Source organism: Eretmochelys imbricata, chromosome 28, assembly GCF_965152235.1.
Source record: "Eretmochelys imbricata isolate rEreImb1 chromosome 28, rEreImb1.hap1, whole genome shotgun sequence".
Taxonomy (NCBI): domain Eukaryota; kingdom Metazoa; phylum Chordata; order Testudines; family Cheloniidae; genus Eretmochelys; species Eretmochelys imbricata.
Window position 1 is genome coordinate 311608 of NC_135599.1, and position 13845 is coordinate 325452.

The 13845-nt window shown below is 72.5% G+C and overlaps 1 protein-coding gene across 1 annotated transcript in view; it reads left to right on the forward strand.

Annotated features, from left to right (window-relative positions):
- The window catches only part of LOC144258198 (arf-GAP with coiled-coil, ANK repeat and PH domain-containing protein 1-like), a 13852-nt gene extending 1227 nt beyond the window's left edge, over positions 1 to 12625 (forward strand). The window contains 20 exon segments of the mRNA XM_077806604.1: positions 1009 to 1161; positions 3363 to 3475; positions 3733 to 3791; positions 4023 to 4051; positions 4053 to 4117; positions 4360 to 4470; positions 4671 to 4776; positions 5225 to 5430; positions 9439 to 9508; positions 9754 to 9780; positions 9782 to 9849; positions 10120 to 10289; positions 10600 to 10706; positions 10708 to 10785; positions 10878 to 10990; positions 11257 to 11367; positions 11488 to 11512; positions 11514 to 11538; positions 11830 to 11843; positions 11845 to 12625. Coding sequence (XP_077662730.1) covers positions 1009 to 1161; positions 3363 to 3475; positions 3733 to 3791; positions 4023 to 4051; positions 4053 to 4117; positions 4360 to 4470; positions 4671 to 4776; positions 5225 to 5430; positions 9439 to 9508; positions 9754 to 9780; positions 9782 to 9849; positions 10120 to 10289; positions 10600 to 10706; positions 10708 to 10785; positions 10878 to 10990; positions 11257 to 11367; positions 11488 to 11512; positions 11514 to 11538; positions 11830 to 11843; positions 11845 to 11931 — 1737 coding nt within the window. The 3' untranslated portion in view covers positions 11932 to 12625.
- The last annotated feature ends 1220 nt before the right edge of the window (positions 12626 to 13845 follow it).

Consider the following 13845-nt stretch of genomic DNA (forward strand, 5'->3'; position numbering starts at 1 on the left):
TAACAATCCCCCCCCCCCCCCCCCCAGCCAACTACAGCAGCTGCCAAGTTTGACACCCGCTCGGCCGCTTCCTGTTTTCACTTCAGGTTTCCTGCTCGGTGACCTCTGACCCCCCCCCGGCTTAGGGGGGTTCCTGCTGGGGCGGGGCGGGGGGGGAATGCAGGCTTGCTCCCCTCGCAGCCCAGATGTTAAGGGGAGGGTGGAAAAAATCAACAGGACTCAATGCCACGCGCAGATGCTGTGGGGAGAGAACCCAGGAGTCCCAGGCTCCCAGCCCCCCTGTTCTGACCACTAGCCTGCACTCCCCTCCCAGAGCCGGGGAGAGAACCCAGGAGTCCTGGCTCCCTGACCCCCCTCGCTCTAGCCCTCCAGCCCCCACTCCCCTCCGAGAGCCGGGGAGAGAACCCAGGAATCCTGGCTTCCAGCCCCCCCTGCTCTAATCCACCAGCGCCCACTTCCCCTCCCAGAGCCGGGGAGGGAACCCAGGAGTCCTGGCTCCCAGCCCCCCCCAACCCACCAGCCCCCCACTCCCCTCCCAGAGTCGGGGAGAGAACCCAGGAATCCTGGCTCCAGCCCCACCCTGCTCTGACCCACCAGCCCCCCCTGCTCTAATCCACCAGCGCCCACTCCCCTCCCAGAGCCGGGGAGAGAACCCAGGAATCCTGGCTCCCTGACCCCCCTGCTCTAATCCACCAGTGCCCACTCCCCTCCCAGAGCTGGGGAGAGAACCCAGGGAGTCCTGGCTCCCAGCCCCCCCGCTCTAACCACCAGCGCCCACTCCCCTCCCAGAGCCGGGGAGGGAACCCAGGAGTCCTGGCTCCCAGCCCCCCCCAACCCACCAGCCCCCCACTCCCCTCCCAGAGTCGGGGAGAGAACCCAGGAGTCCTGGCTCCCAGCCCCCCCTGCTCTAATCCACCAGCGCCCACTCCCCTCCCAGAGCCGGGGAGGGAACCCAGGAGTCCTGGCTCCCAGCCCCCCCAACCCACCAGCGCCCCACTCCCCTCCCAGAGCCGGGGAGAGAACCAGGAGTCCGGGCCCCCACGGGCTGTCTGGGAACTTCACCCTCCGTCCTTCCCGCCCCTGCAGCTGCACCAGCTGGTCCTGGAGTCGGCGCGGGAGAAGCGGGACATGGAGCAGAGACACATCATGATCAAACAGAAGGTGAGGGGAGAGGCTGGGGGGCAGGGATGGGGGCAGGTGTGGGGGGAGGGGGGTCTCCGGTGGGTGGGTATGGGCGGGGCCTTCTGGGGGAGAGAGAGCTATGGGGGGCAGTGGGAGGAGCCTGTGGTCGGGGGTGTGGCTAGGGTCTGGAGGGGGTGGGGCCTGGCCAGAGAGGGTGGGGGTGAGCCCTGGGGTTTGTGGGTTGGGGCCAGGGCTGGATATGGGGCAGCAGCTGGTGAGGCGAGGTCTGGGGTGGGTGGGGGCGGTGCTGGGGTAGGGGAGCAAGGCCCAGGCCCAGGGGAGAGGGGCTGGACGCGGGGCCTGTGGGTGGAGGGGCGGGGCCCTGCGTGGTGTGGGTGGGGTGTAGGCGCTGGCGTGGGGGGGGCTGGCGTGGGGGGGGGCAGGACTGGGGGCGGTCAGGTGGGGCCGAGGGGGGCAGGGCTTGGTGGTGGGGCGGGGCTGCGGCAGGTGGGGTGGGGGCTGGGGGCAGTGAACTGGGGGCGGGGCTCAGTGGGGTGGAGGCGGGGCTGCAGGGGGTGGGACGGGACCATGGGAGGAGGAGCCTGGCTGGGCTGGTGGGCGGGGCTCTGGGGTGGAGGCGGGGGCTGTGGCTGGGGGCGGGACCCGGGGCGAGGGCGGGGGCTGTGAAGATGGGAGACGGAGTCCCTGGGGGGAGCGGGCCCGGGGCGAGGGCGGGGGCTGTGAAGAGGGGAGGCGGGGTCCTGGGGGGGAGGCGGGGCCTGGGGCTGAGGGCGGGGGCTGTGAAGAGGGGAGGCGGGGTCCTGGGGGGGGAGGCGGGGCCCGGGGCGAGGGCGGGGGCTGTGAAGAGGGGAGGCGGTGGTCCTGGGGGGGGGAGGCGGGGCCCGGCCCAGGGCGGAGGCTGTGAAGAGGGGAGGCGGGGCTCTGGGGTGGAGGCGGGGCTGTGGCTGGGGGTGGGGCCCGGGGCGGGGCCCGGGGCTGTGAAGAGGGGAGGCGGGGGTCCTGGGGGGGGAGGCGGGGCCCGGGGCGAGGGCAGGGGCTGTGAAGAGGGCAGGCAGGGTCCTGGGGGGGGAGGCGAGGCCCAGGCCCAGGGCGGGGGCTGTGAAGAGGGGAGGCGGGGCCCGGGCCAGGGCGGGGGCTGTGAAGAGGGCAGGCGGGGCTCCGGGGCTGGAGGCGGGGCTGTGGCTGGGGGTGGGGCCCGGGGCGAGGGCAGGGGCTGTGAAGAGGGCAGGCGGGGGTCCTGGGGGGCCCGGGCCCAGGGCGGGGGCTGTGAAGAGGGGAGGCGGGGCTCCGGGGCTGGAGGCGGGGCTGTGGCTGGGGGTGGGGGCCCGGGGCGAGGGCAGGGCTGTGAAGAGGGCAGGCGGGGTCCTGGGGGGGGAGGCGGGGCCCGGGCCCCAGGGCGGGGGCTGTGAAGAGGGGAGGCGGGGCCCGGGCCCAGGGCGGGGGCTGTGAAGAGGGCAGGCGGGGCTCTGGGGTGGAGGCGGGGGCTGTGGCTGGAGGCGGGGCCCGGGCCCAGGGCGGGGGCTGTGAAGAGGGGAGGCGGGGTCCTGGGGGGGGAGGTGGGGCCCGGGCCCAGGGCGGGGGGCTGTGAAGAGGGGAGGCGGGGCTCCGGGGGTGGAGGCGGGCTGTGGCTGGTGGCTGGGGGCGGGGCCCGGGCCCAGGGCGGGGGCTGTGAAGAGGGGAGGCGGGGCTCTGGGGTGGAGGCGGGGCTGTGGCTGGAGGCGGGGCCCGGGCCCAGGGCGGGGGCTGTGAAGAGGGCAGGCGGGGCTCCGGGGCTGGAGGCGGGGCTTGTGGCTGGGGGTGGGGCCCGGGGCGAGGGCAGGGCTGTGAAGAGGGCAGGCGGGGTCCTGGGGGGGGGAGGCGGGGCCCGGGCCCAGGGCGGGGGGCTGTGAAGAGGGGAGGCGGGGCCCGGGCCCAGGGCGGGGGCTGTGAAGAGGGCAGGCAGGGTCCTGGGGGGGGAGGCGGGGCCCGGGCCCAGGGCGGGGGCTGTGAAGAGGGCAGGCGGGGTCCTGGGGGGCCCGGGGCCCAGGGCAGGGGCTGTGAAGAGGGGGAGGCGGGGCTCTGGGGTGGAGGCGGGGCTGTGGCTGGGGCGGGGCCCGGGCCCAGGGCGGGGGCTGTGAAGAGGGCAGGCGGGGGTCCTGGGGGGCCCGGGGCGAGGGCGGGGCCGTGGAGCGGGGTGGGGCGGGGGCCGTGCCCCCCAGTGACGGCCCGCCCCCCCCCAGGACCTGTCCCGGGACGAGGCGGTGCTGGAGGGGCGCGGGGAGGCGCCGGACGGGGTGGTGATGGAAGGGTACCTCTACAAGCGAGCCAGTAACGCCTTCAAGACGTGGAGCAGGTCAGAGACCCCCCCCCTTTACCCCCCAATTCCCCCCACGCCCCCCCCCCCGATTCCCCCCACGCCCCTCCCCACTCCCCTGCCCGGGTGCGCATCCACATCTGTCCGGGGGGGGGGGGCCCGAAGACCCCCGTGTCCCCCCGCCCCGACCCACTTCCTTCCCCCCCCGCCCCCTTTATGGCACTCCCCCCCCAGGCAGGGGGCTGTGGCCCCCTCTCCCCTCTCCCCCCACTGACAGCCCCCCCGCTCTCCGCCAGGCGCTGGTTCTCCATCCAGAGCAATCAGCTGGTCTATCAGAAACGGGCCAAGGTGAGTGGGGGCCTTTGTGGAGGGGCTGGGGGGGGCCCCAAGGGGTCGGGGGGGACGGGGCCCCCGGCCCAGGGGTGAGTTGGGGGTGCAAAGGAAGGGTGGGGAGGCGGCTGGTCTCGGGGGGGCAGAGGGCTGGGGAGGGGGGTTTTTCTCCTCGCTGCCCCCCCCAGGAGGCAGAGGGCTGGGGGGGGGGCTATGGGGTGCTATCTCTCTGCCCCCCCCCCCCCCAGGACGCTGTTGACGGTGGTGGTGGAGGACCTGCGGCTCCTGCACCGTCAAACCCTGCCCCGACCACGAGCGGCGCTTCTGCTTCGAAGTCGTGTCCCCCTCCAAGTGAGTCCTGCCCCCCAACCCCCGCTGCCCCCCAACCCTGCTGCCCCCCCAACTGCCCCCCCGCGTCGGTGCCAAGCCCCTGCCTCCACCCGCTGCACCACCCCAGCCCCGCCCCCCCCCCATCACCAGCTTTCTCTCCCCCTGCTCAGGCCGGGCCTCCCGCCCCCCTCTAGCTGGGGGGGGGAAAGGGGGCCCCACGGAGCCCCCCCCCCAAATGCCCCATGTCGTTCCCCCCCCTCCAGGAGCTGCATGCTGCAGGCCGACTCGGAGAAACACCAGCAGGCCTGGCTGATGGCCGTGCAGAACAGCATCGCCTCGCCTTCAGCGAGGGGCAGGCCGAGCCCCCCGGCCAGGTACGGCCCCCCCCCCAGGGACCCCCCCAAACCCCCCCATGGGCCTCAGCCTCCGGGCTGAGCCCCCCAGCCAGGTACAGATCCCCCCGGGATCCCCCCAAACCTCCCCATGGCCTCGGCCTTAGGCGAGGGGGAAGGCCGAGCCCCCCGGCCAGGTACGGCCCCCCCCGGGGACCCCCCAAACCCCCCCATGGCCTCAGCCTCCGGGCTGAGCCCCCCAGCCAGTACAGACCCCCCCCGGGAAGTCCCCCAAACCTCCCCATGGCCTCGGCCTTCGGCGAGGGGGAAGGCGAGCCCCCCGGCCAGGTACGGGGACCCCCCCAACCCCCCCCCCCATGGCCTCGGCCTTCAGCGAGGGGCAGGCCAAGCCCCCCGGCCAGATACGGCCCCCCCCCGGAGACCCCCTAAACTCCCCCATGGCCTCAGCATCTGGGCCGAGTCCCCCAGCCAGGTACGGACCCCCCCCGGGAACCCCCCAAAATCCCCGTGGCCACGGCCTTCAGCCAGAGGGCAGCTGGAGACCCTTTATCTGGTCGGGGGGGGGGCTGCTGTTGGAGAATGGGGGGGGGTCTGTGGGGAAGAAGCAGGGGGCTCTGTGGGGAAATGTGGGGGCTGCGGGTGGGGAGTAGGGCGACGCCGTGGGGGAAGGGGGGGGCTGCGGGTGGGGAGCGGGGAACGCCGTGGAAGTAGGGGTGCTGCGGGCCGGGAGCGAAGAGCCCAGCCAGCCCCCTAACTCCGCCCCCCCCCCCCGCAGCACCCGGAGCGCCCCGCCTCGCTGGTGGGGGGCACCCTGGAGGCGTGGGGCCGGAGCCCGCGGGCGGGCGGGGACAAGCGGTGTGCTGGACCAGGTGCAGCGGCTGGAGGGAACGCGCAGTGCTGCGACTGCCGGAGCCCGCGCACCGAGTGGGCCAGCATCAACCTGGGCATCACCCTGTGCATCGAGTGCTCCGGGATCCACCGGTACCCCCCGACCCCCCCCGGGGCCCCCCTGACCCCCCCCGGGGCCCCCCACTGCCACTCCCGAACCCCGATCTCCCCCTGCTCCCCCACTGCCCTCCCGAACCCCGATCTCCCCGGCCTGGGCATCACCCTGTGCATCGAGTGCTCCGGGATCCACCGGTACCCCCTCCGACCCCCCCGGGGCCCTCCCACTGCCCTCCCGAACCCCGATCTCCCCCTGCTCCCCCACTGCCCTCCCGAACCCCGATCTCCCCCTGCTCCCCCACTGCCCTCCCGAACCCCGATCTCCCCCGGCCTGGGCATCACCCTGTGCATCGAGTGCTCCGGGATCCACCGGGTACCCCCCCGACCCCCCAGGGGCCCCCCACTGCCCTCCCGAACCCCGATCTCCCCCTGCTCCCCCACTGCCCTCACCGAACCCCGATCTCCCCCTGCTCCCCCACTGCCCTCCCGAACCCCGATCTCCCCCGGCCTGGGCATCACCCTGTGCATCGAGTGCTCCGGGATCCACCGGTACCCCCCGACCCCCCCCGGGGCCCCCCACTGCCCTCCCGAACCCCGATCTCCCCCTGCTCCCCCACTGCCCTCCCGAACCCCGATCTCCCCCGGCCTGGGCATCACCCTGTGCATCGAGTGCTCCGGGATCCACCGGTACCCCCCCGACCCCCCCGGGGCTCCCCACTGCCCTCCCGAACCCCGATCTCCCCCCTGCTGCCCCACTGCCCTCCCGAACCCCAATCTCCCCCCTGCTCCCCCACTGCCCTCCCGAACCCCGATCTCCCCCGGCCTGGGCATCACCCTGTGCATCGAGTGCTCCGGGATCCACCGGTACCCCCCCCGACCCCCCGGGGCCCCCCACTGCCCTCCCGAACCCCCGATCTCCCCCGGCCTGGGCATCACCCCTGTGCATCAAGTGCTCCGGGATTCCACCGTACCCCCCCGACCCCCCCGGGGCCCCCCGAGCCCCCCACTGCCCTCCCGAACCCCGATCTCCCCCTGCTCCCCCACTGCCCTCCCGAACCCCGATCTCCCCCGGCCTGGGCATCACCCTGTGCATCGAGTGCTCCGGGATCCACCGGTTCCCCCCGAACCCCGCCCGGGGCCCCCCCACTGCCCTCCCGAACCCCGATCTCCCCCGGCCTGGGCATCACCCTGTGCATCGAGTGCTCCGGCATCCACCAGTACCCCCCCGACCCCCCCGGGGGCCCCCCCACTGCCCTCCCGAACCCCGATCTCCCCCTGCACCCGCACTGCCCTCCCGAACCCCGATCTCCCCGGCCTGGGCATCACCCCTGTGCATCGAGTGCTCCGGGATCCACCGGTACCCCCCCGACCCCCCCGGGGCCCCCCACTGCCCTCCGAACCCCGATCTCCCCCGGCCTGGGCATCACCTGTGCATCGAGTGCTCTGGCATCCACCGGTACCCCCCGAACCCCCCCGGGGCCCCCCCCCGAGCCCCCCACTGCCCTCCTGAACCCAATCTCCCCCGGGCCTGGGCATCACCCTGTGCATCGAGTGCTCCGGGATCCACCGGTACCCCCCCGACCCCCCCGGGGCCCCCCACTGCCCTCCCGAACCCCGATCTCCCCCTGCTCCCCCACTGCCCTCCCGAACCCCGATCTCCCCCGGCCTGGGCATCACCCTGTGCATCGAGTGCTCTGGCATCCACCGGTACCCCCCGAACCCCCCCCGGGGCCCCCCGAGCCCCCCACTGCCCTCCCGAACCCTGATCTCCCCCGCCTGGGCATCACCCTGTGCATCGAGTGCTCCGGGATCCACCGGTACCCCCCCGAACCCCCCCGGGGGCCCCCCACTGCCCTCCGAACCCCGATCTCCCCCTGCTCCCCCACTGCCCTCCCAAACCCCGATCTCCCCCGGCCTGGGCATCACCCTGTGCATCGAGTGCTCCGGGATCCACCGGTACCCCCCCGAGCCCCCCCGGGGCCCCCCGAGCCCCCCACTGCCCTCCCCGAACCCCGATCTCCCCCTGCTCCCCCACTGCCCTCCCAAACCCTGATCTCCCCCGGCCTGGGCATCACCCTGTGCATCGAGTGCTCCGGATCCACCGGTACCCCCCCCGACCCCCCCGGGGCCCTCCACTGCCCTCCCGAACCCCGATCTCCCCCTGCTCCCCCACTGCCCCTCCCGAACCCCGATCTCCCCCGGCCTGGGCATCACCCTGTGCATCGAGTGCTCCGGGATCCACCGGTACCCGCCGAACCCCCCCAAGGCCCCCCGAGCCCCCCACTGCCCTCCTGAGCCCCGATCTCCCCCGCCTGGGCATCACCCTGTGCATCGAGTGCTCCGGGATCCACCGGTACCCCCCCGACCCCCCCGGGGCCCCCCACTGCCCTCCCGAACCCCGATCTCCCCCGGCCTGGGCATCACCCCTGTGCATCGAGTGCTCCGGGATCCACCGGTACCCCCCCCAACCCCCCCCGGGGCCCCCCGAGCCCCCCACTGCCCTCCCGAACCCCGATCTGCCCCTGCTGCCCCACTGCCCTCCCGAACCCCGATCTCCCACTGCCCTCCCGAACCCCCGATCTCCCCCTGCTGCCCCACTGCCCTCCCGAACCCCGATCTCCCCCGGCCTGGGCATCACCCTGTGCATCGAGTTCTCCGGATCCACCGGTACCCCCCCGACCCCCCCGGGGCCCCCCACTGCCCTCCCGAACCCCGATCTCCCCCTGCTCCCCCACTGCCCTCCCGAACCCCGATCTCCCCCTGCTCCCCCACTGCCCCTCCCGAACCCCGATCTCCCCGGCCTGGGCATCACCCTGTGCATCGAGTGCTCCGGGATCCACCGGTACCCCCCAACCCCCCCCGGGGCCCCCCGAGCCCCCACTGCCCTCCCGAACCCCGATCTGCCCCTGCTGCCCCACTGCCCTCCCGAACCCCGATCTCCCACTGCCCTCCCGAACCCCCGATCTCCCCCTGCTGCCCCACTGCCTCCCGAACCCCGATCTCCCCCGCCTGGGCATCACCCTGTGCATCGAGTGCTCCGGGATCCACCGGGTACCCCCCGAACCCCCCCGGGGCCCCCCGAGCCCCCACTGCCCTCCCGAACCCCGATCTCCCCCTGCTCCCCCACTGCCCTCCAAACCCCGATCTCCCCCGGCCTGGGCATCACCCTGTGCATCGAGTGCTCCGGGATCCACCGGTACCCCCCCCGACCCCCCCGGGGCCCCCCACTGCCCTCCCGAACCCTGATCTCCCACTGCCCTCACCCGAACCCCGATCTCCCCCGGCCTGGGCATCACCCTGTGCATCGAGTGCTCTGGCATCCACCGGTACCCCCCGAACCCCTCCGGGGCCCCCCGAGCCCCCCACTGCCCTCCTGAACCCCGATCTCCCCCGGCTGGGCATCACCCTGTGCATCGAGTGCTCCGGCATCCACCGGTACCCCCCCGAACCCCCCCGGGGCCCCCCACTGCCCTCCCGAACCCCGATCTCCCCCTGCTCCCCCACTGCCCTCACCGAACCCCGATCTCCCCTGGCCTGGGCATCACCCTGTGCATCGAGTGCTCTGGCATCCACCGGAACCCCCCCGAACCCCCCCCCGGGGCCCCCCACTGCCCTCCCGAACCCCGATCTCCCCCTGCTCCCGCACTGCCAGTCCCGAACCCCGATGTCCCCCAGCCTGGGCATCACCCTGTGCATCGAGTGCTCCGGCATCCACCGGTACCCCCCCCGAAACCCCCCCGAGCCCCCCACTGCCCTCCTGAACCCCGATCTCCCCCTGCTCCTCCACTGCCCTCCCGAACCCCGATCTCCCCCGGCCTGGGCATCACCCTGTGCATCGAGTGCTCCGGCATCCACCGGTTCCCCCGAACCCACCGGCTCCTCACTGCGCCCCCATCCCTCCACTGCCCCCTGACCTCCCCCTTGCCCCCCTCCCAAGCCCCCCAGCCTGGCCATCGAGAGCTCTGGCGCATATGGGTCTTGGGGGGCAGCCGGGGGGCCCCCTCTGAGTCCCCCCCGGCTGACTCCTCCCCCCCTCTGTCGCAGGAGCCTGGGGGTCCATTTCTCCAAGGTTCGCTCCCTGACGCTCGACTCCTGGGAGCCGGAGCTCGTCAAGGTAACGGTGTGGGGGGGGGGGGGTCCGCCTGAGAGGGGTGTCTCACGAGGGGTGGGCTTAAGGGGGGCAGGGCAGGGGGTGACCTGGGGGGCTGTTTGCCCGTGGAGTCACACCCCCCTCCCCATGTTGGTGGGTTGCAAGGTCTGTTCACTGGGCCACGGGATGGGGGTCAGGCCCGGGGGGGGGGGGGGGTCAACATCTGGATTGTGACTGCCCCCCGGTGTGTCCCTTCCCTCCCCCCCCAGCTGATGTGCGAGCTGGGGAACGGAGCCCCTGAACCGCATTTACGAGGCGCGTGTGGACGAGATGACGGTCAAGAGACCCCAGCCCGGCTGCTCCCGGTGAGCCCCCCCCCCCCCCAGCGCCCCCCTGAACCCTCCGGCCCCCTCCCCGTGCCCCTCCTCCAGGCTGGCAGCTCCCAGTGGTGCCCCCCCCTGGCCCCGCCCTCTCCAGCCCCCCTCTGCAGCGCCCCCCCGAACCTCCTGGCCCCTCCCCCAGCCCAGCTGCTTATCATGAGACCCCCCCACACACGCCCACAAACGCCCCCACAAGGCTGTGTCCTCCCCCCGCACCAGCAGGGGCTGCCCCGTCTCACCCCCCCCCCCCCACAGGGCGGAGAAGGAGAGCTGGATCCGGGCCAAATACGTGGAGAAGAAATTCATCACCAAGTTGCCGGAGGCACGGCTGAGCCGGGGGGGGGCGCCGGGGACCCCTCGACCCGGGACCGGCCCCCCAGGCCCCCCCCTCAAACCCAAACCGGGCAGCGTTGGCCGGGCTGCAGGTACCTGACAGGGGAAGGGGTTAAGATCCTGGGGAGGAGGGAATCCTGTGGGGCGGGGGGGGGGTGAGTGTAGGGCTGCGGGGGGGGGGGGGATGTGTGTCTGTGTCTAACCCAGCCCCCTTCTTCCACCCCTGCAGAGCCGGGGGGGGGGGGTGGCGTGCGGCTGTGGGGGGGAGGGACACATGGCTGGGGTGGGGTGCAGCTGGGCAGGGGGACGCCTTGGGGCCTGGGTGTAGCCCGGTGGACATGGCCAGGTGGCTCCCCCGTCCCTGATGCCCCCCCCCCCACACTTTTCCCCCCCCCGTTCCAGAGCCAGGGGAGGCCGGCTCCCCCCCTGAAGACCTGCGCAGCCTCCACCCGGGGGCGCTGCTCTACTGGGCCGCTGGCCACCAGAACCTGCCCACCATGGCCGACGCCCCTGGCCCACGGCGCCGACGTCAACTGGGTCAACGCCGCCGAGGACAGCCGGACCCCGCTGCTGCGGGCCGTGGCCGCGGTAGGCGGGGCGGGGAGGGGGGGGGCCTTAGCTGGGGGGGGGGGGCGTTAACCCCTCGTGCCCCGGCTCACTCCGCCTCTCCCCGTCCCCAGAACTCCCTGCTGGCCTGCGAGTTCCTGCTGCAGAACGGGGGCCAACGTCAACCAGGGCCGACAGCGCCGGGCGGGGGGCCCCTGCACCACGCCACCATCCTGGGCCACACCGGGTAGGTCGGGGGGCTGGGGGCCCGCCCGGGGGGCTGGGGCCCGCCCAGGGGCCCGCCCAGCCCGGACGGGTAATTCTGGGGGGGGGTTGCTGTTCCTCACCTGGCCACTAGATGGCGTCGTGGCACCAGGACCGCCACACTGGTGGCACCCGCCACCCCGTGGATGCACCCGGCGGCGAAGCTAAGCAGGGCCGGGGCCGTGTTGCCGGCCTGGAGGGGGGACCTTGTCTCCCCCACCCGCCTCTCACGGCTCTGCTCTCTGATAGGCTGGCCTGCCTGTTCCTCAAGCGGGGGGCCAATCTGAATGCGGTCGACATGGAGGGGAAGGAACCGCTCTCCATCGCCATAGACACGGCCAACGCTGACATCGTCACCCTGTGAGTCCCCTGCTCCCCCCCCTCCCCAGGTTGGATGGCAGGGGGGAGGGAGCGGGGGTGCTGGTGGAGGGGGAGGGGAATTTGTCTCATTTTCTGCCCCCCCCCCCATCCCCCTTGCAGGCTGCGCCTGGCCAAGATGCGGGAAGGCGGAGGTCGCGCAGGGACAGTCAGGTGGGTGTCTTGTCTTGGGGGCCCAGGGCTGGGCTAACGGGGGGCTGTGGGGTGGGAGTGAGGGGCTCCAGCAGGGCTGGGGGGGCAGGGCTGGGCTAACGGGGGGCTGTGGGGTGGGAGTGAGGGGCTCCCAGCAGGGCTGGGGGGGCAGGGCTGGGCTAGCAGGGGGCTGTGGGGTGGGAGTGAGGGGCTCCAGCAGGGCTGGGGGGGGCAGGGCTTGGCTAGCGGGGGGCTGTGGGGCGGGACTGGGGGGGCAACCTTGCCCCGCTCCTACGCCCTTTGCCCTCCCAGGCGACGAGACCTACCCTCGACATCTTCCGGGACTTCTCCCTGATGGCGTCCGACAACCCCGAGAAGTTGACCCGCCGCGACCTGAAACTCACCACCCTGTAGCCCCCAGGGGGGCCACCGCCGAGCCACCATCGCCTTTCATGTGTCTGTCGGGGGGGGGGGGGGGGGGAGGGGGGAGAATCCCCTCCCCCACTCCTGGCTCCTCCCCCTTCCCCCGGCTGGGCGGGGCAGTGATGCCGCGGGGGACTCCTCCCCCCCAGCCCCGGGCTGCCTTGTTAATTACCGCCCCCCATTGTTCTGCTGCTTTGATGTGACTCTTGGTAAGAGGTAATAGGGGGTAGGGCCCGATTTCCTGTCGCCCCCACTCCTGCCCCCTATCCCAGGCCAGGGCTGATCTTTTGGCCCCCAGATCGCCCCTCATTATAAGGCAGGGGCTTATCCTTCCCCCACCCCTCCCATTATGGGGAGGGGCTTCTCCCTGGCCCCCCCTTCTGGCCCCCAGATTCCCCCCCTCCCATTTATGGGGCAGGGGCTAATCTCATATCCGCACCCGTCCTATTTATTGTTTCTATGGGACCACCCTCCCTGTTTGTTGTTTTAACCCCCCCCCCAATGTACACGCACACGGCCCCCCCTCCTCCGGTTGAGATGTCTTCCTTCTGAGTGGGGGGGCCCCCGTCTCTGAAGGGAAGGGAAGGAGGAGCCCCCCCTTCTCCGCCCCACTGCAGGAGCAGCGGGAGATCCGGGCAGCTGTACAAAGCTGGCATGCAATAAACAGACCAGGCTGGAATATCAACTCCTGCGTCCATCTCTGGGGCGGGGCGGCTGGTTATCCAGGGAGCCCTCGCCCGGCGCTGAGATGCGCCACCTCTGGGGCGGGGCGGCGGTTTACACAGGGGACCCCGGCCCGGTGCTGAGATGCGCCCACCTCTGGGGCGGGGCGGCTGGTGACACGGGGATCCTGTAGCTTCGTCGCCTGTTTCTCCATCTCCCACCACGTGGCGGCGTTGTCCATGTGTCTCCCTCCCCGAGAGGGCAGCGTTGGGTTCACCCTTGGGGCTGGAGGGGGCAGCGCCTACCTCACCTACCCCACTCCCGGGCGTTCCCAGGTGGGCGCGTCCGGGAGCTTGGATCCTTGGGCATGGGGCAGCCCCCTCTGGGTGCAAATCTGGGGGTGGGGGGCTGGTGAATTTCACCCCAGCCCTGCCACATGCCTCTTGTACCCCACCCAAATTGCCCCTTCTGCACCCCCCACAGGAGTGTGGAGATCTCCAAGTGACAGTGAGGTTCACTGTTCCTTCCTGCTCCCCGGGATACTAGGGTCCAGGAGGCCTGGCTCCCAGCCCCCCACCTGCTCTAACCACCAGCCCCCACTCCCCAGCCAGAGCCTGGGAGAGAACCCAGGAGTCCTGGCTCGCGGCCCCCGCAGCTCTAACCCACCAGCCCCCACGCCCCCACTCCTCTCCCATGGGGAGAGAACCCAGGAGTCCTGCCTCCCAGCCCCCCCGCTCTAACCCACCAGCCCCCACTCCCCTCTCAGAGCCAGGGAGAGAACCCAGGAGTCCCCGCTTGTCCCCACGCCCCACAGCTGCAACGTCTCCGTAGCCTCTTTCAGCCACACCCCCCGAAACCTCACGCATGATTCCAGCCTGTCTCCTTTCCGCCTCCCTGTCTCTGCCCTCCAAGGGTCCCATTGACCCGGCTTGCCCGTGGGCCTGCGGCACCGAGATAAGGGCGGGTGGGGTTGGGCGCTGCTGATAAGAAATACAGCTGAAGCTTCAAAAGGGCCTCTGGGGTCAGCCGCGGGCTCGGCTCCCAGGTGCCTACCCTGCATTTAACGCCGAGAGCGTGGTTTTCCGGCAAATGTTTTTTCAGTAGGGTCTACACAAACTTCAAGGGGAGAAGCCGGTGGAAGAGCGGACCTGAGGAGTAAAAATGGAGTAACCCTCTCAGAAGAGTGACTCTGGATTTAAACTATTGACTGAACTGGAGTCACTCAGGATTTACACCACTGAG